Source organism: Aotus nancymaae, unplaced genomic scaffold (genome assembly GCF_030222135.1).
Source record: "Aotus nancymaae isolate 86718 unplaced genomic scaffold, 86718_ANA_hifiasm-v0.15.2.pri h1tg000030l, whole genome shotgun sequence".
NCBI lineage: Eukaryota > Metazoa > Chordata > Mammalia > Primates > Aotidae > Aotus > Aotus nancymaae.
In genome coordinates, this window is record NW_026988443.1 from 22,474,498 (window position 1) to 22,499,341 (window position 24,844).

The 24,844-nt window shown below is 49.8% G+C and overlaps 1 protein-coding gene and 1 non-coding gene across 2 annotated transcripts; one reads left to right on the plus strand and one right to left on the minus strand.

Annotated features, from left to right (window-relative positions):
- The first annotated feature begins 153 nt into the window (after positions 1–153).
- TSNAXIP1 (translin associated factor X interacting protein 1) lies at positions 154–24,782 on the plus strand. Its single transcript, XM_012468185.2, is given in 17 exon segments — positions 154–216; positions 8,100–8,199; positions 17,170–17,282; positions 17,419–17,545; positions 19,658–19,751; positions 21,068–21,264; positions 21,611–21,746; positions 22,167–22,336; positions 22,418–22,577; positions 22,653–22,783; positions 22,936–23,061; positions 23,193–23,248; positions 23,250–23,343; positions 23,444–23,553; positions 23,730–23,856; positions 23,954–24,060; positions 24,542–24,782. Coding segments are annotated over 17 exon segments (2,136 nt in total). The 5' UTR covers positions 154–169.
- On the minus strand, positions 1,689–1,823 carry LOC135277337 (U4 spliceosomal RNA). The gene has a single exon (XR_010344952.1). It is a non-coding gene; the product is annotated as a U4 spliceosomal RNA (small nuclear RNA).
- Positions 24,783–24,844: the final 62 nt, after the last annotated feature.

Genomic DNA, 24,844 nt, shown 5'->3' on the forward strand with positions numbered 1-24,844 from the left:
TTGCTACTTTATTCTCCTCGCAGCCCGCGGGCGCTGGGCTTGGGGGCGTGGCGCATCCCTGACTCCGCCCTCGCCGAAGGGCCGCTGGGGCCTGGTCGCCATGGCGACGGTCTGTACACTACCACAGCTTCCCAGGCCGCAGGTGCTAGTTGCCCGCCCGCGCGTGGTCATGACCTCCCAGCAGTTGCGGTGCCACAGCTTCTCGTCCGCGTCGAGGTAGGCCGTGGCGGGGATGAGAGCAGAGAGGAGGGTTTGAGTACTTCTAGAGAGGGAAATGGCACTTGATCTGGACCTCTGCACCACCCCACCTGCTGGCCTCTGACCATTGATCTAGGGCTCCAGCCCTACAGAGTCGATGATTGCAGGAACGGTTAGAATCCGGGCTGATTTAGCCCAATGAAGACGCTACGTGCTAGCAAAAGGGCAGGCGCACTTTATCATTACCAGTAACAAACAGCTCGTATTGAATGTACTATATGCCAAATGCTTTATATACCACATTTTTAAATATTTTATTTTATTTTTGAGACAAGAACTCGCTCTGTCACCCAGGCTGGAGTGCAGTGGCATGACTCACTGGAACCTCGACCTCCCGGGTTCAAGCGATCCTCCTACTTAAGCCTCCAGAGTAGCTGGGACTACAGGCATGCGCCACCACGCTTGGCTAATTTTGAGGTGTTTCTTTGTTCGTTTGTTTGTTTTTTGTAGAGATGGGATTTCACCATGTTGCCCAGGCTGGTTTTGAACTCCTAGACTCAAGAGACCCTCCCACTTAGACCTCTCAAACTGGTATTACAAGAGTGAGCTACCGCACCCGGCCTATGTACCACATTCAAACCTCACGATAACTGTATAAAGTAGTAATATTACCATTGTAAAAGTGAAGAAATACTTTAGAAGCCCTGAGAGATCATCCTCCGGGTAGCTCCTGCCTGTACTCAGGTGTGTAGCCTCTGGGTACTGCAAAATATGACCAGCTCCATCAGCCTGGAAAGCTATATATATGCATTAACACAAAAATTTTGGCTAAATACTTTTCGGCTGGGCACGGTGGCTCACGCCTATAATCCCAGCACTTTGAGAGACCCAGGTGTGCAGATCATGAGATCAGCAGTTTGAGAAAAGCCTGGCCAACATAGTGAAACCCTGTCCCTACTAAAAATACAAAAAAAAAAAAAAAAAAAAAGGGGGTGTGGTGGCAGGCGCCTGTAGTCCCAACTTCTAGGGAAACTGAGGCACGAGAATTGCTTGAACCCGGGAGGCAGAGTTTGCAGTGAGCTGAGACCCCGCCACTGCACTCCAGCCTGAGTGACAGATTGAGACTTCATCTCTCTCTCTCTCTCTCTTTTTTTTTTTTTTTTTTTTTTTTTTGTGACGGAGTTTAGCTCTTGTTACCCAGGCTGGAATGCAATGGCACGATCTCGGCTCACCGCAACCTCCGCCTCCTGGGTTCAGGGAATTCTCCTGCCTCAGCCTCCGGAGTAGCTGGGATTACAGGCACGCGCCACTATGCCCAGCTAATTTTTTGTATTTTTAGTAGAGACGGGGTTTCACCATGTTGACCAGGATGGTCTCGATCTCTTGACCTCCTGATCCACCCACCTCGGCCTCCCAAAGTGCTGGGATTACACGCTTGAGCCACAGCGCCCGGCCTCTCTCTCTCTCTCTTTTTTTTTTTTGTAATTCAGTCCCCGTAGAGATTGCCAAAAATTGCCAATGCCGACTGTATTGCAAGTTGTCATGACGGGGTATTGGGAAAAGTTTTCAATTAGCAATAATCGCGCCTCGAATAAACCTCATTGATACTGCCACTGCGCAAAGCTAAAACTCTGTCTCAAAAAAACAATTTGGCTAAATAGTTTTCTAGTTTTGGGACCTCAGAGAAGGCCCTTCAAGTTCCAGCCTCAGCTTCTATATCTCAAACATGGGAATGATACAGCCCACCCCACAAACATTGTTGGGAATATTTAGGCAGAATATGTGAAGCTCTTACCACAGCTCTTGTATACAATAGGCACCCAGTAAGTGTTGAATGAATGTGGTGACCCCCTTCTACCCAGCGCAAAAAAAACCACAAACACCCAATCCCACCTAAACTCTCATCCTTCAGGGTCTGCTGCCTTGACAAGGAAAAGCCTACAAAAGTCCCTAAGAACAGGAAATGCCAATTTGATTATTTTTTCCAGAGTTAAAATGAGTTTACAAGAACCAAGCACCAGGCTTGAGAAAGAGAATTGTTAGCCAGCACAGAAATAATTTATGAAACTGCCATTCTCTATGAAAGGGATATGAAAGAGAATCCCCATCCATTTTAAGAAAGAAGCACAGGACTGGTCATGGTGGCTCATGCCTGTAATCCCAACACTTTGGGAGGCCAAGGTGGGAGGATCCCTTGAGTTATGGAGTTCAAGACCGGTCTAGGAAACATAGTAAGACCCTGTCCTTACAAAAAAAAAAAAAAAAAAAGTTTGTAATTAGCAGGGTGTGGTGGTATATTCCTGTAGTTCCACCAACTCAGGAGGCGGAGGCAGGAGGATTGCTTGAACCCGGGAGTTTGAGAGGGTGCAATGAGATGTGATCACACACTGCCCTGCACCCTGGGCACAAAGCAAGACCCTGTCTATTTAAAAACAAAACAAAACAAAAAAAAGGGCCAGGCACGGTGGCTCACGACTATAATCCTAGCACTTTAGATGGATTGCCTGAGCTCAGGATTTCTGAGACCAGCCTGGGCAATATGGCAAAAACCCCGTCTCTAAAAAAAATGTAAAAAATCAACCAGACATGGTGACATGTGCCTGTAGTCCCAGCTATTCAGGAAGCTGAGGCATGAGAATCGCTTGAACCCAGAAGGTGGAGGTTGCAGTGAGCCAAGATCTTGCCACCGCTTTCCGGCTGCCTAGGAGACAGAAGGAGACTCTGTCTCAATCTTTTTTTTTTTTTTTTTTTTTTGAGACAGAGTCTCACTCCGTCACCAGGCACCAGGCTGGAGTGCAGTGGCATGACCTCGGCTCACTGCAACCTCCGCCTCCCTGGTTCAAGCAGTTCTTCTGCCTCAGCCTCCCGAGTAGCTGGGACTGCAGGTGCATGCCACCATGCCCGGCTAATTTTTTTTGTATATTGAGTAGAGACGGGGTTTCACCATGTTGACCAGGATTGTCTCGATCTCTTGACCTCGTGATCTGCCCGTCTTGGACTCCCAAAGTGCTGGGATTACAGGCATGAGCCACCCGCGCCCGGCCGAGACTCTGTCTCAAAAAGTAAAAAAGAAAAAGAAAAAAAAGGCTGGGCGCAGTGGCTCATGTCTGTAATCCCAGCAGTTTGGGAGGCTGAGGTGAGTGAATCATTTGAGGTCAGGAGTTCAAGATCAGCCTGACCAACATGGTGAAACCCTGTCTCTACTAAAAATACAAAAACTAGCCAGGTGGTAGTGGCATACGCCTCTAATCCCAGCTACTGAGGAGGCCAAGGCAGGAGAATTGTGTGAACCTGGGAGGTGGAGGTTACAGTGAGCCAAGATCGGGCTACTATACTCCAGTCTGGGCAAGAGAATGAGACCCTGTCTCAAAAAAATAAATAAATAAAATAAAATACAAAACATCATTAATCTACCATATTCCTTATTCACCAGTATTTAGTGATATATATTGGGCCAGACTCACTGTTTCTCTTAGAGACACTCTGGGTGTCCTCCTTTCCCCTTAAAAAGGGGCAGGATGATGGAAAGGCTAGACCTTAGGTAGAACATGTCTTCAAGACCCTCTGCAAGGGACCTTTGAATTGCGCATTTTCCTGGGGCAGGTTTCTCCTCCCTATTGGCTTTTCTCCTTTCACCCTCATACCCCTGGCACTTGGAGGATGGAACTCAGCAGCTTGGGTTCACTGAATACCAAGATATACCCCTGACAAACCCACTGCCTACCATCATTTAAATAACTGAGTTTGGTCCATCTTTGAGGTAGAAATGTAAATGTTTCCCATTCCTCACTGAGTGTTAGTGTAAAATATTTAACATAATATTAAAGAAGCATCCTACGTCAGGCGCGGTGGCTCACGCCTTTAATCCCAGCACTTTGGGAGGCCGAGGCGGGTGGATCACGAGGTCAAGAGATCGAGACCATCCTGGTCAACATGGTGAAACCCCGTCTCTACTAAAAATACAAAAATTAGCTGGGCATGGTGGCACACGCCTGTAGTCCCAGCTACTCAGGAGGCTGAAGCAGGAGAATTGCTTGAACCCAGGAGGCGGAGGTTGCAGTGAGCCAAGATCGAGCCATTGTACTCCAGCCTGGGTAACAAGAGCAAAACTCTGTCTCAAAAAAAAAAAAAAAAAAAAAAAAAGAAGCATCCTAATGTTTTTGGGTAAGTGTACAGGCCCTGCCAGGTGTTTGGTTTGCTTTGTTTTCTTTTAAGTCTGTTTTATACTGTTATCTCCTTTGATATTCAAAACTAACAACATGTTACCTACTGAACTTTTCCATTCAACGGCTTCTCAGAATTTATAGAATTCCCCAAGCTTGCTTACCTTTTTTTTCCTAGTGGTTCTAGCAAGAGCAAGAACAGAGTTTAGAGAATTGATTAGCATTTTTTTTTTTTCTGAGACAGAGTCTCGCTGTGTCACCCAGGCTAGAGTGCAATGGTGCAATCTCAGTTCACTGCAATCTCCGACTCCTGAATTCAAGCGATTCTCCTGCCTCAGCCTCCTAAGTAGCTGGGATTACAGGTACCTACCACCACGCCCCGCTAATTTTTGTATTTTTTTAGTAAGACAGGATTTCACTATGTTGGCCAGGCTGGTCTTGAACTCCTGACCTTGTGATCCACCCACTTCAGCCTTCCAAAGTGCTGGGATTACAGACTTGAGCCACTGCACCTGGCTGAGCATTGATTAGTCTTGATAGGAAGATATTGATTTAACCCAGTGAGCACATGGGGTTGATCTGTTGTATCTTGTTGGTCTCCAAGATTGTCTCACACCCACACTCATCTGGGCAGACGCTCTTCCTTCTCCACACTGACTGCTTCCTCCATGTCTTTTACTCATGTTTGTCTAATGTTGAGAGGCAACAGAGGACTAGGGTTTGGAATATTACTGCTCCATGAACTACAGCTGAGGAGCACTACAGGGCAGGGTTTCCCAATTGGGTTCACATTAGGGCTCTCAACTTCCCTGGAGTTTGGGTAGTCCTAATCCTACTTTTATGGGCAAAGACATTGAGATTCACAGATGTAAAGTGGCATGCCCAAAGTCACCAGCAAGCAAGAGGAGTGAACACAAGATCTATCTGGCAACATAAATCACACAACCCTACCCCGTGGATTGTTGGGATTACTTCTTCCTTTTATTCTACCTGAGCCCACCTGCCCACAATAGCCCTCCCTCTTGGTCCCCAGATGCCTTCCTGGCTTGAGCAAGAAGGATGACTGTCCCAAGATGCTTTTCCCATTCTACTGTCATAATGAATATCTATGCAGCTCATTGCAGTTTACATGGTATTTTGCATACCTCATTTATTTATTTATTAAAATTTTATTTATTTTAAATTTATTTTTAAAAATAGGCTGGGTACAGTGGCTCATGCCTGTAATCCCAGCACTTTGGGAGGCTGAGGTGGGCAGATCACAAGGTCAAGAGATCAAGACCATTCTGGCCAACATGGTGAAACCCCGTCTCTACTTACAAAAATACAAAACTTAGCCAGGTGTGGTGGCACGCGCCTGTGGTCCCAGCTACTCAGGAGGCTGAGGCGGAAGAATCACTTGAACCCTGGAGGCAGAGGTTGCAGTGAGCCGAGATTGTGCCACTGCACTCCAGCCTGGCAACAGAGCAAGACTCTGTCTCAAATAAAATAATTATTAATAATAAATAGCCTGGGTGCAGTGGCTCATGACTGTAATCCCAGCACTTTGGGAGGCCGAGGCAGGTGGATCACCTGAGGTAAGGGGTTTGAAACAATAAATGAATGAATGAATGAGGCAAAGTCTTACTATGTTGCTCAGGCTCATCTCAAACTCCTGGGCTCAAGTGATCTGCCTGCCTTGGCTTCCCAAAGTACTGGGATTACAGACATGAGCTACCTCGCCCAGCTGCAAATCTAATTTTTTTTTTCAAACCGAGTTTCACTCAGTCACCCAGGCTGGAGTGCAGTGGTGCGATCTCAACTCACTACAACCTCCACCTCCCAGATTCAAGTATTCTCATGCTTCAGCCTCCCGAGTAGCTGGAATTACAGGCACCCATCACCACACCCAGCTAATTCTTATTTAAACTTCAGGTCAGGTGCAGTGGCTCATGCCTGTAATCCCAGCACTTTGGGAGGCGGAGATGGGAGGATCATTTGAGGTCAGGAGTTCAAGACCAGCCTGGCCAACATGGTGAAACCCTATCTCTACTAAAAATACAAAAATTAGGCCAGACATGGTGGCTCATGCCTGTAATCCCAGCACTTTGGGAGGCCAAGGTGGGCAGATCAACTCCTGGTCTTGATCAGGAGTCCAAGACCAGCCTGGCCAATACAGTTAAACCCCGTCTCTACTACAAATACAAAAATTAGCTGGCCATGGTGGTGGGCGCCTGTAGTCCCAGCTACTTGGGAGGCTGAGGCAGGAGAATCACTTGAACCCAGGAGGTGGTGGTTGCAGTGAGCTGAGATCATGCCACTGCACTCCAGCCTGGGCAATAAAGCAAGACTCCGTCTCTAAATAAATAAGTAAGTAAGGGCTGGGCGCAGTGGCTCACGCCTGTAATCCCAGCACTTTGGGAGGCTGAGATGGGTGGATCACCTGAGGTCAGGAGTTCGAGACCAGCCTGGCCAACGTGGTGAAACCCAGTCTCTAAAATAAATAAATTAATAAATAAATTAATTAATTAAAATAAATAAATAATAAGACTTCACAACTCTGTAAGATAGGCAAAGCAAGAGTTGTCTCCACTTTGGGCCAGGCGCGGTGGCTCACGCCTGTAATCCCAGCACTTTGGGAGGCCGAGGTGGGTGGATCACAAGGTCAAGAAATCGAGACCATCCTGGTCAACATGGTGAAACCCCGTCTCTACTAAAAATACAAAAAATTAGCTGGGCATGGTGGTGCGTGCCTGTAATCCCAGCTACTCCGGAGGCTGAGGCAGGAGAATTGCCTGAACCCAGGAGGCGGAGGTTGCGGTGAGCCGAGATCGCGCCATTGCACTCCAGCCTGGGTAACAAGAGCGAAACTCCATCTCAAAAAAAAAAAAAAAAAAAAAGAGTTGTCTCCACTTCTTTGTGACAAAACCAGGCTGAGAGGTTGCTTAAGGGTAGTCTTACTGGAACCCCAGATGTCAGCCCCTAGACCCCATCTTCTTTTTTTTTCTTTTTTTTTTTGAGATAGAATTTCGCTCTTGTTACCCAGGCTAGAGTGCAATGGCGCGATCTCGGCTCACTGCAACCTCCGCCTCCTGGGTTCAAGCAATTCTCCTGCTTCAGCCTCCTGAGTAGCTGGGACTACAGGCATGCGCCACCATGCCCAGCTAATTTTTGTATTTTTATTAGAGACGGGGTTTCACCATGTTGATCAGTATGGTCTCTTTCTCTTGACCTCGTGATCCACCCGCCTCGGCCTCCCAAAGTGCTGGGATTATAGGCATGAGCCACCGCTCCCGGCCTCCCCCCTCCAGACCCTATCAGCCAGTAAGTACAGGATCCGAACTCACACCCCAGATCTGGGACCCCAGACATTGTGCTTCTTGTCCTATAGCACCTGCCCTTTCCATCACAGTCCCAAGGTGTGCCAGAGTTGTGTACATGAAACCATCATCACAGCCACAGCTGAACACTGAATGGAAGTATAGGCCCATGGCATTCTCTGGGCTCATGGGGAGGATGTCCTGCTGCTGCAGTAGTTAGTGAGATTGTGGTGATGAGAAGAATGGAATGTAGGCAAATGGTTTGGACCCAAGGCCAGGGACTTGCTTGGCAGTTTCTCTGGGAATCCAGAGGCAACACTGGGAAGACCCAGATCCTACCTCAGGGAGACGGCTATGCCTTGTGTTTCTAGGAAGGATGGGGGTTCTCTCCCCACTCTGGACTCTGTCACCCATTACCAGCTTCCCCTTCTCCATGCAGATTACAGCCACAGCCTTCAGGAGTGACCATGGATGACTCCTTTCTCACAGAAGACAAAAGCACCCAGAAACACAATCTTCCTCAGAAACGAAGGACACTGGTTAGTGACAGTGTTGTTTTGGAACCCCAAATGTCAGCCCCCAGGCCCTATCCGCCTCTCTTTCAATAACCCAAGAATACCACCCACCTGAAACCTTCCTATTAGAGTGGCTTCTTTCCAGTCAGGGAGTGTGACTCACAGAGGCCAGGTCCAGCAGGCTTTGGGGAGGAGGGTGTACACTGGCTGCCTGCTCCTCATCTGAAAAGCCTTCCCAGACCTCCCCAGGCAGAGAGAGACTCGCCTCTGCCCACAGACATCCCTCCCCTGCAGCTCAGCATTCTGCAGTGGACCTCATCTCTCATCCCTTCCGCCAACATGCCAGGTACTGTGCTAGCTGCTGGGACAGTCACACCAGATCTGCCAAGGTCCTTCAAGGCTGTGACTGCATCTTTCTGTCTTCATGGCCCTAGTATCTCAGGGCACCTGAAGGGCTGCCAACTGCTGACAGCTCCATAAATGCTGAGTAGGTGTGTGAAGGCAGGAGGAAAGAGATGCGTCTCCACCATGTTCACTCAGGATCCCTCCTCCATTCCTCTTTTTTAAAGTTTTTATATAAAAATGAATGTTGTACCAAAGCTATCAGAAGATAAATGAATTTTTTTTTTTTTGAGATGGCGTTTCACTCGTTACCCAGGCTAGAGTGCAATGGCACGATCTCAGCTCACCGCAACCTCTGTCTCCTGGGTTCTCCTGCCTCACCCTCCTGAGTAGCTGGGATTACAGGCACACGCCACCATGCCCAGCTAATTTTTGTATTTTTAGTAGAGACGGGGTTTCACCATGTTGACCGGGATGGTCTCAGTCTCTCGACCTCGTGATCCACCCGCCTCGGCCTCCCAAAGTGCTGGGATTACAGGCATGAGCCACCGCGCCTGGCCCTGATAAATGAAATTTAAATTAAAAAGAAAAAACCGGCCAGCGCAGTGGCTCATGCTTATAATCCCAGCACTTTGGGAGGCCGAGGCGGGTGGATCACGAGGTCAAGAGATCGAGACCATCCTGGTCAACAAGGTGAAACCCCGTCTCTACTAAAAATACAAAAATTAGCTGGGCATGGTGGCGCACGCCTGTAGTCCCAGCTACTCAGGAGGCTGAGGCAGGAGAATTGCTTGAACCCAGGAGACGGAGGTTGCGGTGAGCCGAGATCGCGCCATTGCACTGCAGCCTGGGTAACAAGAGCAAAACTCCATCTCAGAAAAAAAAAAAAAAGAAAGAAAAGAAAAGAAAAAACCAGGCACAGTGACTCATGCCTGTAATCCCAGCACTTTGGGAGGCCAAGGCAGGCAGATCACCTGAAGTCAGGAGTTCGACCAGCTTGGCCAACATAGCGAAACCCCATCTCTACTAAAAATACAAAAATTAGCCAGGCATGGTGGTGCCTCTGTAATCCCAGCTACTCAGGAGGCTGAGGCACGAGAATTCCTTTAACCTGGGAGGCAGAGGTTGCAGTAAGCTGAGATCACACCACTGCACTCCAGCCTGGGAGACAGAGCAAGACTCCATTTAAAACAAAAAAAAAAGGAAAAAAATGAATGCCTTTTTTTTTTTTTTTTTTGAGACAGGCTTTTGCCTGTCAGGGTGTAGTGGTGCAGTCATGGCTCACTGCAGTCTCAAATGCCTGGGCTCAAGTGATCCTCCCACTTCACCCTCCCAAGTAGCTGGGGCTATAGGCACATGCTACCATAGCTGGCTACTTGTTTTTTTTTTTTTTTGAGACAGGGTTTTGCTTTGTTGCTCCATGGCCCAAACACAGCTCACTGCAGACTTGACCTCTCATACTCAGGCAATCCTCCCACTAAGCCTCCTGAGTAGCTGGGACTGCAGGAGTGCGCCACTACACCTGGCTAACTATGTTGCCCAGGCTGGTCTTGAACTCCTGGGCTCAAGCTATCCTCCTTCCTTGCTCTCCCAAAGCACTGGGATTACAGGTGTCAGCCACTGTACCCAGCCCAATGCTGTCTTATTGAGTACTTTTGGGCTCTTGTTGATATAATCATAGGATTATCATTAATCAGCAAATAACCATTGTCCAAATCTCATAAGGGAAAAAACACATTTGAGTAAACTTACAACTCTGGCTTACAGTGGAACAGCCTGGGCTGTATGCTGGTTTTCCAAATTCCTCCTGGGGAATTTGCAAACATATGGGCCACACACTTCGTGGGGCTGGGGACTCCTAACACTTCTGCAGGAGTGACTCCAGGGAGGAGAAAGCGGGGGCAGTATGAATTCTTCGCTGAGACCAACAGCACAAAGACCTGATGACTAGGGGCGAGCTCTGACGCTCCCTGGTAGCCTCCGCATCTGCCACCTCCTCTGTGGGCCAGGCTTTTTAATTCCCACTTTCTTTTGCGCGGCATTAACCACCAGGGGGCAGTGTCGTCCCGTCCCACCCACCCCGCCATCCCTCAGGGCCACCTTCCCGTTTTCACCTACAGGGGGAAGCAGAGAGCTTGGAACGCCTGGGAGCACTGCATCCCAGCCTCTGGGGCGGAGATACCTCAGCTGTTAATAACCTCGGTCAAGACGCGGCCCTGGCAGCTGGTTCTCTCAGCTTCCACTCTCCTCTGCAAGCAAAGGAGGGTGGCCATGTTTTCTCCGGGTAGAAACAGCAGACAGAACACGAGGGCTGGTCTTTTAATAGTCTGAAAAAACAGCCGGGCGCAGTGGCTCAGGCCTGTAATCTCAGCACTTTTGGAGGCCAAAGTGGCTGGATCAGCTGAGGTCAGGGGTTCGAGAACAGCCTGGGCAACATGGTGAAACCCTGGCTAAAAATTAGCTGAGCGTGATGGCGCATGCCTATAGTACCAGCTATTTGGGAGGCTGAGGCAGGAGAATCACTTGAACCTGGGAGGTGGAGGTTGCAGTGAGTCGAGATCATACCATTGCACTCCAACCTGGGCAACCAGAGCGAAACTCCATCTCAAATTAAAAAAAAAAAAAAAAAACTGGGCCAGGCAGGCTGGCTCACGCCTGTAATCCAGCACTTTGGGAGGCTAAGGTAGGTGGATCACCTGAGATCAGGAGTTTGAGACCAGCCTGGCCAACATGGTGAAACCCCCATCTCTACTAAAATACAAAAATTAGCTGGACATGGTGGCAGGGGCCTGTAATCCCAGCTTGGGGAGGCTAAGGAAGGGGAATTGCTTGAACCCGGAAGGTGGAGGTTGCAGTGAGCCAAGATCGCACCACTGCACTATAGCTTGGGCAACATATTGACTCTGTCTCAAAAAAATAAATAAAAAAGAAAGAAGAACTAGTTCTCTAAATACATAAAGAACAGCATAACTCCAGACATGATGGAGATTTATAAGAATGCTCATGCTGCTATACGAGAGAATCCAATCTATGAAAAGAAGCCCAAGAAAGAAGTTAAAAAGAAGAGGTGGAACTGCCCCAAAATGTCCCTTGCTCAGAAGAAAGATCAGGTAGCTCAAAAGAAGGCAAGCTTCCTCAGAGCTCAGGAGCAGGCTGCTGAGAACTAAACAAAACAATTTTCTATAAGGATTTTTCAGATAAAGACAATAAACTTATGGACAGCAACTAAAAACAAATACTTTTTTTTAAAAAAGTCTGAAAAACAAGGCCAGGCTCACACCTATTCCTAACACTTTGGGAAGTCAAAGAAGGAAGACTGCTTGAGACCAGGAATTTGAGACCAGTCTGGCAACATAGTGAGACTTCGTCCCTACAAAAAAGAATTTTTTTTTAATTTAAGAGTCCCACTCTGTTCTCTAGGCTGGAATACAGTGGCACGATCTGGGCTCACTGCAACCTCTGCCTCCTGGGTTCAAGCGATTCTTCTGCCTCACCCTCCCAAGCAGCTGAGACTACAGGCACGTGCCACCATATCCGGCTAATTTACTGTATTTAGAGACGGGGTTTCACCATGTTAGCCAGGATGGTCTCGATCTCCTGACCTCGTTATCCACCTGTCTCGGCCTCCCAAAGTGAGCCACTGCTCCCGGGCCTGAAAAAGATTTTTTTAATTAGCCAGGAGTGGTGGCGTGCCCCTGTAGTCCCAGCTACTTGGGAGACTGAGGTGGGAGGATCTCTTGAACCTGTGAGTTTAAAGTTACTGTGAGCTGTTATCAGGTCACTGCATTCCAGTCTGGGTGACAGAGTAAGACCCTGTCTCTAAAAAAAAAATAAAAATAAAAATAAAAAACTCCCAGGTGTCTTCCAGGGTTGTTTTGTGCTTTCATAAAAATTAGGCTGGATGCCGTGACTCAAGCCTGTAATCCCAGCACTTTGAGAGGACAAGGCAGGAGGAGCTCTTTTTTTTTTTTTTTTTTTTTTTTTTTTTTTTTAAAGACGGGGGTTTCACCATGTTGGTCAGGCTGGTCTTGAACTCCTGACCTCAGGTGATCCGCCCACCTTGGCCTCCAAAGTGCTTGGATTACAGGCGTGAGCCACCGCGCCTGGCCAGGAGGAGCTCTTGATCCCAGGAGTTGGAAACCAGCCTGGACAACATAGTAAGACCCCCATCTCTCTCTTTCTTTTTTTTTTTTTTTTCTTTTTTTTTGGATACAGAGTTGCTCTGTCACCCCAGCTGGAGTGCAGTGGTGTGATCTCTACTCACTGCAGCTTCTACCTCCAGGGTTCAAGTAATTTTTCTGCCTCAGCCTCCTGAGTAGCTGGGATTACAGGCGTATGCCACTAGGCCCAGCTAATTTTTGTATTTTTAGTAGAGATGGGGTTTCAACATGTTGGCCAGGCTGGTTTCAAATTCCTGGCCTCAGGTTATCCGCCTGCCTCGACCTTCCAAAGTGCTAGGATTACAGGCGTGACCCAGGGACAATGGCTCACACCTGTAATCTCTGCTAAAAATACAAAAGAACCAGGTGTTGTGGTGGGCACCGATAATCCCAGCTACTTGAGAGGCTGAGGCAGAAGAATCACTTGAACTTGGGAGGAGTAGGCTGCAGTGAGCAGAGATCACACCACTGCACTCCAGCAGGAGCAACAGAGTGAGACTCTGTCTCAGATAAATAAATACATACATACAGCTGGGCACGGTGGCTCACGCTTGTAATCCCAATACTTTGGGAGGCCAAGGTGGGCAGATCACGACGTCTGGAGTTTGAGACAAGCCTGACCAACATAGTGAAATCCTGTCTCTACTAAAAATACAAAAATTAGCCGGGTGTGATGGCAGACACACGTAATCCCAGCTACTCAGAAGGCTGAGGCAGGAGAATCACTTGAACCTGGGAAGCGGGGGTTGCAGTGAGCAGAGATTGTGCCACTGCATTCCAGCCTGGGCAACACAGTGAGACTCGGTCTTGAAAAAATACGTACATACATACATGCATGCATAATTTACATCCATTTTGATAGTCTTTTTCTTTTCTTTTCTTTTTCTGAGATGGAGTTCACTCTTGTCCCCCACCCAGCTGGAGTGCAGTGGTGCGATCTTGGCTCACTGCAACCTCTGCCTCCCAGGTTCAAGCAATTCTCCTGTCTCACCCTCCCAAGTAGCTGGGATTATAGGCATGCACCACATGCCCGATAATTTTTAGTAGAAACGGGGTTTCACAATGTTGGCCGGGCTGGTAATTTTTGTATTTTTAGTAGAAACGGGCTTTCACCATGTGGACCAGGCTGGTCTCAAACTCCTGACCTCAACTGATCCACCCACCTTGGCCTCCCAAAGTGCTGGGATTACAGGCATAAACCACCACACCCAGCCCTTGATAGTCTTTCATTAAAACTTTTTTCCTCCCCTGGCTTGATTTTTATCAGTTTGACTCCTCTCATTTTTCCTGTTTGCCTATTTGATTTCCTGGTTATTATTATTATTTTGTCGATAGTTGTCTTGCTTTTCTTTTTTTTTTTTTTTTGAGTGGAGTCTGTCACCCAGACTGGAGTGCAGTGGCACCATCTCGGCTCGCTGCAACCTCCACCTCCCGGGTTCAAGCGATTCTCCTGCCTCAGCTGAGTATCTGGGACTACAGGCACACCACCATGCCAAGCTAATTTTTGTAATTTTTTAAAGTAGAGACGGGGTTTCACCATATTGGTCAAGCTGGTCTCAAACTCCTCACCTCAGGTAATCCATTTACCTCGGCTTCCCAAAATCTGGGATTACAGGTGTGAACCACTATGCCTGGGCCAGTTCTCTTGCTTTTCAAGCCACCAGAGGTGCCGTTCCTTAAGGCTTTCTTTCCTAATAACAAAAGTATTTTAAGAGCATGAAGCACACAAAAGCAATTAAAATAAGTGCCTTGGCCAGAAGTGGTAGCTCACGTCTGTAATTCCAGCACTTTGGGATGCCGAGGTGGGCAGATCACAAGGTCAAGAGATCGAGACCATCGTGGCCAACATGGTGAAACCCCCTCTACTAAAAATACAAAAATTAGCTGGGCATGGTGGTGCATGCCTGTAGTCCCAGCTACTTGGGAGGCTAAGGCAGGAGAATCACTTGAACCCGGGAGGTGGAGGTTGCAGTGAGCTGAGATAGCACCACTGCACTCTAGCCTGGGCAACAAAGCGAGAATCCATCTCAAAAAAAAAAAAAAGAAAAACATAAACAAACCCCATTTCTACTAAAAATACAAATAATTAGCCAGGCATGGTGGCACACGCCTGTAATCCCAGCTACTCAGGAGGCAGGAGGCAGAAGAATTGCTTGAACCTAGGAGGTAGAGATTGCAGTGAGCCAAGATCATGTCATTGCATTCTAACTTGGTCAATGAGAGCAAAACTCCAACTCAAAAATAAATAAATAAATAAAATTAAATCCCTCAGGTGGGTGCAGTGATGCCCACGTGTAGTCCCAATTACTTGGGAGACTTAGGCTGGAGGATGCTTATGCCTATGAGTTTAAGGCTGTAGTCAGCTATGATCTTGCTTGTGTAAAGCTGCTGCATTCCAGGCTGGGCAACGTAGCAAGACCCCACCTCTTAAAAAAACACACAATCAATGGCTGTGTTCCTACAGTTGGTGCCGCCTAGGCAGTCTTTGTACCCCTGCCACACACATGCGTGCATGCACGCACACACACACGCACTCCCAAAGTGACCTCACCTCCTCCCATGCACTCATTTGAGCTTTATTGAACATCACTGACATCATCACTTCCTCCTCTGAGATGACCAGCTGGCCCCCACCATGAGGGCACCCACCCTCCTACAATCTGCATTGACTCCAGTCACTACCTGCTCTCTTGTGATCATCAGTTCACTTGTTACCACCTGCCCCACTCCATCATATTCTCAACTTCCCTCATGTTCCTAGAACTCAGTAGGACCTAGGATGTACTATGGGACAAAAATGTTTGGTAAGCAAACAAATGACTGAATGGATGAAACTCTAGCAGTGAGATTGACTGGATTAGAGGATCATAATTTTTCTCCATGCTATGAGTATTTCCTGAAAAGATTTAAAAACAGCCCATAGATACTACTGTGTTCTACACAAACCAGTGCTCAAGGTTCAGAATAAGAGCTCATTCCTAGGGAACCCTCACCTACTTCCCCCTCCGCAGGGGGTACAGCCCAGTCTCTTCCCAGGGTCCATAGCTTACCCTGCTGTCTCTCTTTTTCTTTCTTCCTTTTTTTAAGAGATGGGGGGTCTCACTATGTTGCCAGGGCTGGTCTCAAGCTCCTGGGCTCAAGAGATCTTCCCACCTCCACCTCCCAAAGTGCTGGGATTACAGGTGTGAGCCACCACATCCGTGGCCTGCCCTGCTGTATCTATAGTTCTGTTTGTCTGTCAGTCCGGCCTGGAGGCTGGGCCTACCCTCCTCCATCTCGGTCTCATTAGCTGGACTGTGCTATGGGAGCTGTTTTATGTGGGCCTTGGGGACAGGTGCCCACTCATGGACAACTGACCAGGTTCCAGGGAGGGACAGGTGGGGTTACCATGGCAATATTGCTCCCCTTCCGAATATTCCTGGTATTCCATAGGGCTGCTTCCCCACCGGTACTTATATTGGTCTTGGTAGCACAGGTATTCAATACCCCAACATACCTGCGGAAGAGAATAGCTGATCTTTTTTTTTATTTTTTATTTATTTATTTATTTATTTTTTATTTTTTTTTTTTTGGAGACGGAGTTTCGCTCGTTACCCAGGCTGGAGTGCAATGGCGCGATCTCGGCTCACCGCAACCTCCGCCTCCTGGGTTCAGGCAATTCTCCTGCCTCAGCCTCCTGAGTAGCTGGGATTACAGGCACGCGCCACCATGCCCAGCTAATTTTTTGTATTTTTAGTAGAGACGGGGTTTCACCATGTTGACCAGGATGGTCTCGATCTCTTGACCTCGTGATCCACCCGCCTCGGCCTCCCAAAGTGCTGGGATTACAGGCGTGAGCCACCGTGCCCGGCCCCCTTTTTTTTTTTTTTGAGATGGAGTTTTGCTCTTGTCACCCAGGCTGGAATGCAGTGGCAGGATCTCGGCTCACTGCAACCTCTGCCTCCTGGGTGCAAGTGATTCTCCTGCCTTAGCCTCCCAAATAACTGAGATTACAGGTATGTGCGACCATACCTGGCTAATTTTTATATTTTTAGTAGAGACAGGATTTCGCCATGTTGGCCAGGCTGGTATCGAACTCCTGACCTCAGGTGATCTGCCCGCCTTGACCTCCCAAAGTGCTGGGATTACAGGTGTGAGCACCACGCCTGGCCAGAATGGCTGATTTTTACTGAATTCCTAGCAGGTGCCAGGGTCCATGTAAAGCACATATTATGCTTTCTCATTTCATTCTCACATCAATACACTATGATGAAAACTACCATCATCCCTATTTTACAGATGTGAAGACTAAGGCTCAGAGAAGTTGTAACATAGCTAATGAGGGACATTTGAGAACCCAAGTCCCCTCTAACTCAAGAACCCATAGTCCTAATTATGATCTATGTTGAGAGATGTTTGTAGAAAACGTCAGGACTGGGGGAGGAGAGATGGAGAGGAATATTAGGAAGGGGAGCAATTTTGCCATGGTAACCTCACCTGTCCCTCCCTGCAGACTGGTCAGTTCTCTATGGGTGGGCACCTGTCCCCATGACCCACATTCATCAGTGGTCAGACCATTTTGCAAAATCGAAAACCCTGTTCAGATGACTACCAGATGCGAGCAGGGTAAGCCAAGGTCAGTCCCATGGTGGGTGGGCTGACATGGGCCAGGAGACAGGGCAGGGGCGTGTGTTGCCCCAGAGCAAGGGTGCAATGGCCCCCATGGGGGTGCTGGCCACATATCAGCCATCGTCCCCAGCAGGAGCTGCCAGCAACACCCCTTTCGCACCGCCAAGCCTCGGTTCCTGCAGAAGCTGGAAAACTACCTACGCAAGGAGCTCCTCCTGCTGGACATGGGCACAGATTCCACCGAGGAACTGAGGCTGCAGGTCAGAGCCACAGAAGAAATGTGGGGAGGTCAGGGGAAGGGTGAAAAGAAGCCTCACCTACCAGCTGGGCACAGTGGCTCATGCCTGTAATCTCAGCACTTTGGGAGACCGAGGTGGGCAGATCACCTGAGGTTCAGGAGTTCAAGACCAGTCTGGCCAACATGGTGAAACCCCCGTCTCTACTAAAAGTACAAAAATTAGCTGGGCATGGTGGCAGGCACCTGTAATCCCAGCTACTCAGGAGGTTGAAGCAGGAGAATCACTTGAACCTGGGAGGCAGAAGTTGTAGTGAGCCAAGATCGAGCCACTGCACTCCAGCCTGGGCGACAAGAGTGAGACTTCGTCTCAAAAACAAAAACAAACAAAGAAGCCTCAACTACCCGGACTGAGTACCTCAGACCTTCAAGGGAGACTCGCTTCTCCCAGCTCCTGGATCTCCTTCCCTGAAGAGAAGCAGGAAACATCCTATGAAAATGCCAGTGAGGCCAGGTACAGTGTTTTACACCTGTAATCCCAGCACTTTGGGAGGCCAAGGCAGGAGGATTGCTTGAGGTCAGGAGTTCAAGACCAGCCTGGCCAACATGGTAAAACCCCACCTCTACTAAAAATATAAAACTGGCCAGCTGCAGTGGTTCACACCTGTAATCCCAGCACTTTGGGAGGCTGAGGCGGGCAGATCACCTGAGGTCGGGAGTTCAAGACCAGCCTGACCAACAATGGAGAAACCCCATCTCTACTAAAAATACAAAAAATTAGCCAGGCGTGGTAGCACATACCTGTAATCCCAGCTACTCAGGAGGCTGAGGCAGGAGAACTGCTTGAACCTGGGAGGCAGAGGTTGCAGTGAGCCAAGATTGTGCCATTGCACTCCAGCATGGGCAACAAGAGCGAAACTCCGTCTCAAAAAAAAAAACACCTGGAGTGGTGGCACACACCTGTAATCCCAGCTACTCAGGAGGCTGAGGCAGAAGAATAACCCAGGAGGCAGAAGTTTCAGTGAGGCGAGATCATGCCACTGCACTCCAGCCTGGGCAACAGAGCGAGACTCTGTCAAAAAAAAAAGGAAAAGAAAACGCCAGTGAGCAGGCAAGGCTGCAATGTGGATCCAGAAGTCTCCTGAGGCTAGAGTTTCCTCACTGAGTCAGGTGGCCTGGATGCTGTGCCCAGTCCTTACAGCTGTGTGAGCCCCAGTGACCAGGTTAGGTCACCGGACGTCAGTGAACGGAGCCCCCGAATGCCAGCAGTTGGGCAAGCAGGGGTTACAACATGTTCACCAGTCCAGTGGCAACAACCCCAAGCTTAAGGAACCAGCTCAGATGCATAAGGAGAGAGAGATAGACAGAGAGAGAAAAAGAGAGATCAGATCCAACCCAGATTTCAGTGTTTATTAGGGAGGGAATCACCAAATCTGCTCAAACAAGGATGATGACAGAGAATCCCTATCTTTTGACTTAGTCATTGACTAAAACATTTACTGAGAACTGGCTGTGTGCAAGTGCAAGGCCCTGGGCTGGAGCTTTACATCAATCTTCCGAGCAGATAAGGAAGAAGGGATACCACTATGGTGCGGTGGGGGTGGGCTTCAAACTCAAGGCTGACTCTGGAGACTGTGTTCATTCCAGTGAGCAATGCTGCCTCCAGAAACCTCCCATGCATCCAAATGAGATGGGACCACACCCCTACTTGGATGTCAGTATGCAAGGGTACAACCTTCAATCTCCTGCTTCTACAAATCTCCTACATCTACCAGGCTCTAAGATGGGGAGCAGTTACAAGTGAGAGGCCAATGATGCAGTGTCTAGAAGGCAAGAGGCTGGCTGCCTGGAGAGCCAGAGAAGAGCTCAGACCCAGAGTGGAGGTCTGTTCATGGTCATGGCAGTCCACTAGGCCTCAGAGACAGCATCAGGACAGGCCTCCAGAGAGCTGCCCCCCAGGTTCCGTGGCACTGTGAGGTACGCAGGTGTTCAGGTGGTGTCTAGGACATTTACTTGAATATAAGTGACCTGGCAGCCTCATGCCAGAACACTTCTAAGCCCAGTAAAGAAAAACACAGGTCCCTACTAAGGGTGGCAGCTATGGGCCAGGAGATGATGGGTTCCCTTTTCTTGCCAGCCTTACAGAGAGACCTTTGAGTTCTTCATAGAGGACTTCAAAACGTACAAGCCATTACTATCCTCCATCAAGAATGCCTATGAGAGGATGCTGGGTAAGAATGCATCTCCCGCCAGGCCCAGTGGATCACGCCTGTAATCCTAGCACTTTGGGAGGCCAAGGCAGGTGGATCACTTGAGGTTAGGACTTTGAGACCAGCCTGGCCAACACGGCGAAATCCCGTCTCTCTACTAAAAACAACAAAAAACATTAGCCATGCGTGGTGTAATTCCAGCTACTTGGAAGGGTAAGGCAGGAGAATTGCTTGAACTGGGAGGTGGAAGTTGCAGTGAGTGGAGATCACGCCACTGCACGCCAGCCTGGGCGAAAGAGCAAGACTCCATCTCAAAAATAAAAAATAAAAAAGAATGAAGCTCCCCTCCTGGCCCAGCTGGAAGGGGTAGAGAAGATCCTATCTGACCTTCTGGGGTTCCACAGCAGGGCTGGGGCAGCTACCAACTGGGCCTTGAGGTCACCAAGCCCCCTCAGCCATTTTGCAGACTGTTTTGTGATAGGGCAGCCCAGGCACCTGACCACCCCTGTCCTTGAAAAGCACAGTGGGGCAGTCCCTGTTGAAAATAGAGTGCGCAGTGGCTCACGCCTGTAATCCTAGCACTTTGGGAGGCCGAGGTGGGTGAATCACCTGAGGTCAGGAGTTCAAGACCAGCCTGGCCATCATGGTGAAACCCCATCTTATAAAAAAAAGAAAAAGAAAGAAAATGGAGTGAAACCCAGGAGAGAGTGAGCACCCCTAGGAGTCAGCAGGCTCCTCTGCCAGGCTCAGGAGGTGCAGGGCATGGTGCAGCTGCAGGACTTAAGGCTATAAGGGAAGGGACATAGGAGAGACCCCGGTCCTCATCTGAACTTTGCCCTTGGTTTAAAATCAAGTGCAGGCCAGGCGTGGTGGCTCACGCCTGTAATCCTAGCAATTTGTGAGGCCAAGATGAGCAGATCACGAGGTCAAGAGATTGAGACCATCTTGGGCAACATGGTAAAACCCTGTCTCTACAAAAAAAAACAAAAATTAGCCGGGCGTGGTGGCATGCACCTATAGTCCCAGCTACTCAGGCTGAGGCAAGAGAATTGCTTGAACCCAGTAGGCGGAGGTTGCAGTGAGCCGAGATCACGCCACTGCACTCCAGCCTGGCGATAGAATGAGACTCCATCTCAAAAAACAAAAAAAAAAAAAGGAAAATAAATAAAAAGAAGTGCAGGAAGGCCTGAAGCAAGGACCATGCTTTGAACAAGGCATGCAAAGATTCTGGAGTTTGCAAGCCACATAGCCCACTCACCCATGACCTTAGGGTCTGTGTCTTCTGGCTGTTTATTCTCCATGGCCCCAAAGCAGCTTTCCCTTCTATCTCTGCTTAGCCCACCAAAGGGAGAAGATTCGGGCTCTGGAGCCCTTAAAGGCCAAGCTTGTCACTGTGAATGAGGAATGCAACGAGAGGATCCTGGCCATGAGGGCTGAGGAGAGACATGAAATCTCCCTGCTCAAGAAAGAGAAGATGAATTTGCTAAAACTCATCGACAGAAAGAACAAGGAGAAGATCTCATTGCAGAGTCAGGTGAATAGAAGTGGTATGATGACCAAGTCCCTGCCAACCCCACCGTGAGGGTGACCCCCTACCCGGCTCTGCCTTTCTACAGGGAATGACACACTGAGCCACTACCTTCCCCCAGAGCCTTGCAAACTCCACCCTCTGCCCTGCTGCTTGGCTCAGAACTTTCCCCATAGGGGAAGCATTGACACCTTGCAGAATTCTCAGAAATGGCCAATCTCCTTCCTCCTTCACCTTTCCTGTTCGCAGGCCCTGATGGGGCCACCCAGCACCCAGCCTACTCCCTGGGGTGGCCAGCTGCATACAGGGGTCCAGGGGCAGCCCCTGACCACATTAGCTACCTTCTCCACAGGTGACCAAACTGAGGAAGAACTTGGCTGAGGAGTACCTGCACTACCTCTGTGAGCGAGATGCCCGCAAGATCCTCATCGCAGACCTGAATGAACTGCGGTACCAGCGGGAGGACATGTCATTAGCCCAGTCTCCAGGTAAGCATGAGTCAGGTTTCTCTCTTCCCTGAGATGCTGGAGGAGTCTGGTCTCACCCCTAAGCCCCATTCATTCAACATTCCTAAGACCTGCTCATTCCATAACCATTCAGGGGGAGATGTCCCTGCCTCCCTCAGGGCTGTGGATCTTGCGAGCTAAACTGAGAATTATAGGAACACAGTTGGTAGCTGAGACAGCCTAGGCTTCTGGTGGGCTGGACAGGCCTGGTACTCCATTTCCTGGGTTTCTAGACTTTAGCCTGAAACCCTAGGCGGGTAGCACTGTAGGCAAGACCCAGGGAACCCCAAGCAGGGAGGGCATAGGGCTTCAGGCAACCCCTGAGAGATACTATAACCCAGCCCCGGGCTACCAGCCCTAGAGCTAGGGTGACATGGGCTGTTGGACCTCCTCTCCTGGCAGGCATCTCAGGGGAGGATCCGGTGAAATTAACCCTGGCTCTGAAGATGACTCAGCAAGACCTGACCCGCACGCAGATGGAACTCAACACCATGAAGGCCAACTTTAGAGACATAGTCCCCAGGAGGGACTTTGAAATGCAGGAGAAGACCAATAAGGATCTTCAGGAGCAGGTGCTGGCGGGCAGGTGGGGGCCAGGAGGGTAGCACAGGGGCTCGCAGGTGGGAGGCCAGGGCCAATGTCCTTGCCCACAGCTGGACAGCCTGAGAGCCAGCTACGAGGAGGTCTGCAAGGAGCACAAGATCCTGATGCAGCTGCACATGAGCACGCTGAAGGAGCGGGACCAGTTCTACTCCGAGCTGCAGGAGATCCAGCGCACTTCCACGCCACGGCCTGACTGGAACAAGTGTGAAGGTGAAGGCAGCCAGCAGGGTCCCGGGTCCTGCTCACGTGCAGGCCTAGACTCTAGCTCCCTCTTCCCACCTGCAGATGTGGTGGCCAGGGGCCCAGAGCACTGGAAGATGCTGGCTGAGGGCAAGAACAGCGACCAGCTGGTGGATGTGCTCCTGGAAGAGATTGGCTCGGGGCTGCTGCAGGAGAAAGACTTCTTCCCTGGTCTGGTAGGGGAGGCCCCAGGAGCAGGGCTTGGGCCATTCATAACAGCCATGCCTTGCTGCTGAGATGAGCTTTTGGGGAACCATCTTGGACTCTTCCCTGTTTGGGGGTGGGGCCACAGATGGGTCCAGAGTTGAGCTGACACCCTCCTTCCTAGGGCTACGGGGAAGCCATCCCTGCTTTCCTTCGGTTTGATGGCCTCGTGGAGAACAAGAAGCCAACCAAGAAGGACGTGATCAAGCTCCTCAAGGATGCCTGGAAGGAACGTCTTGCAGAGGAGCAGGTCAGATCTCACTAGCCACTCTGGCCCAGCATGGTCTTCAGATCCAGAGTCCTCTGCAGGTCCAGAGGTGCCAGGGAGGAGGGCCAACCAACCCTAAGGCAGGCTGACCGAGCATTTCCCTGATCCTGCAGAAAGAGACATTCCCAGATTTCTTCTTCAATTTCCTGGAGCATCGCTTTGGGCCCAATGTTTTTGAACTGGGCTTACATAGTTTTTGAAAATATCAAGTTCTTCCATTCCAACGAGGTTATGAGTCAGTTCTATGCAGTCTTGATGGGAAAGGTGAGCCGGGGCCTATTCCCCTTGGGGAGATTGAGAGGGGTCTTTGTCTGCCCCCACCACTCCAGGGAACTTCAAGTGAGTAATGCTTCTCTCCTTACAGTGGAGTGAGAATGTATATATTACCCAGAAGGAGACGGTAGCCCAGCTGCTGAAGGAGATGACAAATGCTGACAGTCAGAATGAGGGGCTACTAGCCATGGAGCAGTTCAGGTGAGAGGCTGGTCCAGGCCACCCCCAACTCCTACCCAACTATTCCTGCATCTGCAGGGAAAAGGGGCACCTGGTGGGAAGGGCTACATCCTCGGAACTCACTCTCTTTTGAGCACTAGGGAGAGGCACAGGCAGGCCTCAGCAGGTCCCTGTTGGCCGTCATGTCTCCCCCATAGCACTATCCTCAAGAGTACCTTCCCTCTCAAGACAGAAGAGCAAATCCAGGAGCTGATGGAGGCAGGGGGCTGGCATCCCAGCAGCAGCAATGCAGAGTTGCTCAACTACCGCTCACTGTTTATGGAGGTGGGTGTGTTGGTCCAGGGGACTGGTCTGGCCCCTGCCCTAGCCTTGGCTGGACCCAAGCCAATGTGCCCTCCCTCTGACTTGTGGCCCCTCCCAGGACGAGGAGGGCCAGAGTGAGCCCTTTGTGCAAAAGCTCTGGGAACAATACATGAATGAGAAGGACGAGTATTTACAGCAGCTAAAGCAGGAGCTGTGCATAGAACTGTGAGTGACCCTCGTCCATAGATGAGTCCCACAGGCTGGGCACCTCAAGCCCCTGGGTCTCCCTGTGCACTGCGCACCATCCACTGCTCAAGCCCAGCAGAGAGGAGGGCACCTGGCCAGGTGTGGTGGCTCACGCCTGTAATGCCAGCACTCTGGGAGGCCAAGGTGGGCAGATCACCTGAGGTCAGGAGTTCAAGACCACCCTGGCCAACATGGCAAAACCCCCTCTCTACTAAAAATACAAAAATTAGCTGGGTGTGGTGGTGCACACCTATAATCCCAGCTACTCGGGAGGCTGAGGCAGGAGAACTGCTTCAACCCAGAAGGCAGAGGTTGCAGTGAGCCAAGATTGAGCCATTGCACTCCACCCTGGGCAAAGAGTGAGACTCCGTATCAAAAAAAAAAGGGAGGAGGGCACCTGGGAGTCTGGGGCACAAAAAGGAAGGGTCAGAACCTCTCACTTTCTTTTCCTGTGAGGCAGCCATGAGGAGGTGACTCTGCCCAAGCTGCGAGGGGCCCTGATGAGCATTGATCCCAGCCTGGACAAGCAGACTGTGAACACTTACATAAGCCAGGCCTTCCAGCTCCCTGAGTCACAACTGCCAGAGGAGGGTGACGAGAAGGAAGAGGGCATTGTGGAAATCCTCCAGACTGCCCTGGAGAGGCTTCAGGTGATTGACATCAGGCGTGTGGGGCCTCAAGAGCCAGAGCCTGCAAGCTAGGAACCTGCAGGCAGTCTTTGTACTCCAGTCCTGCTAAGCCTAGGCTTTTAGTATAAAAGTGT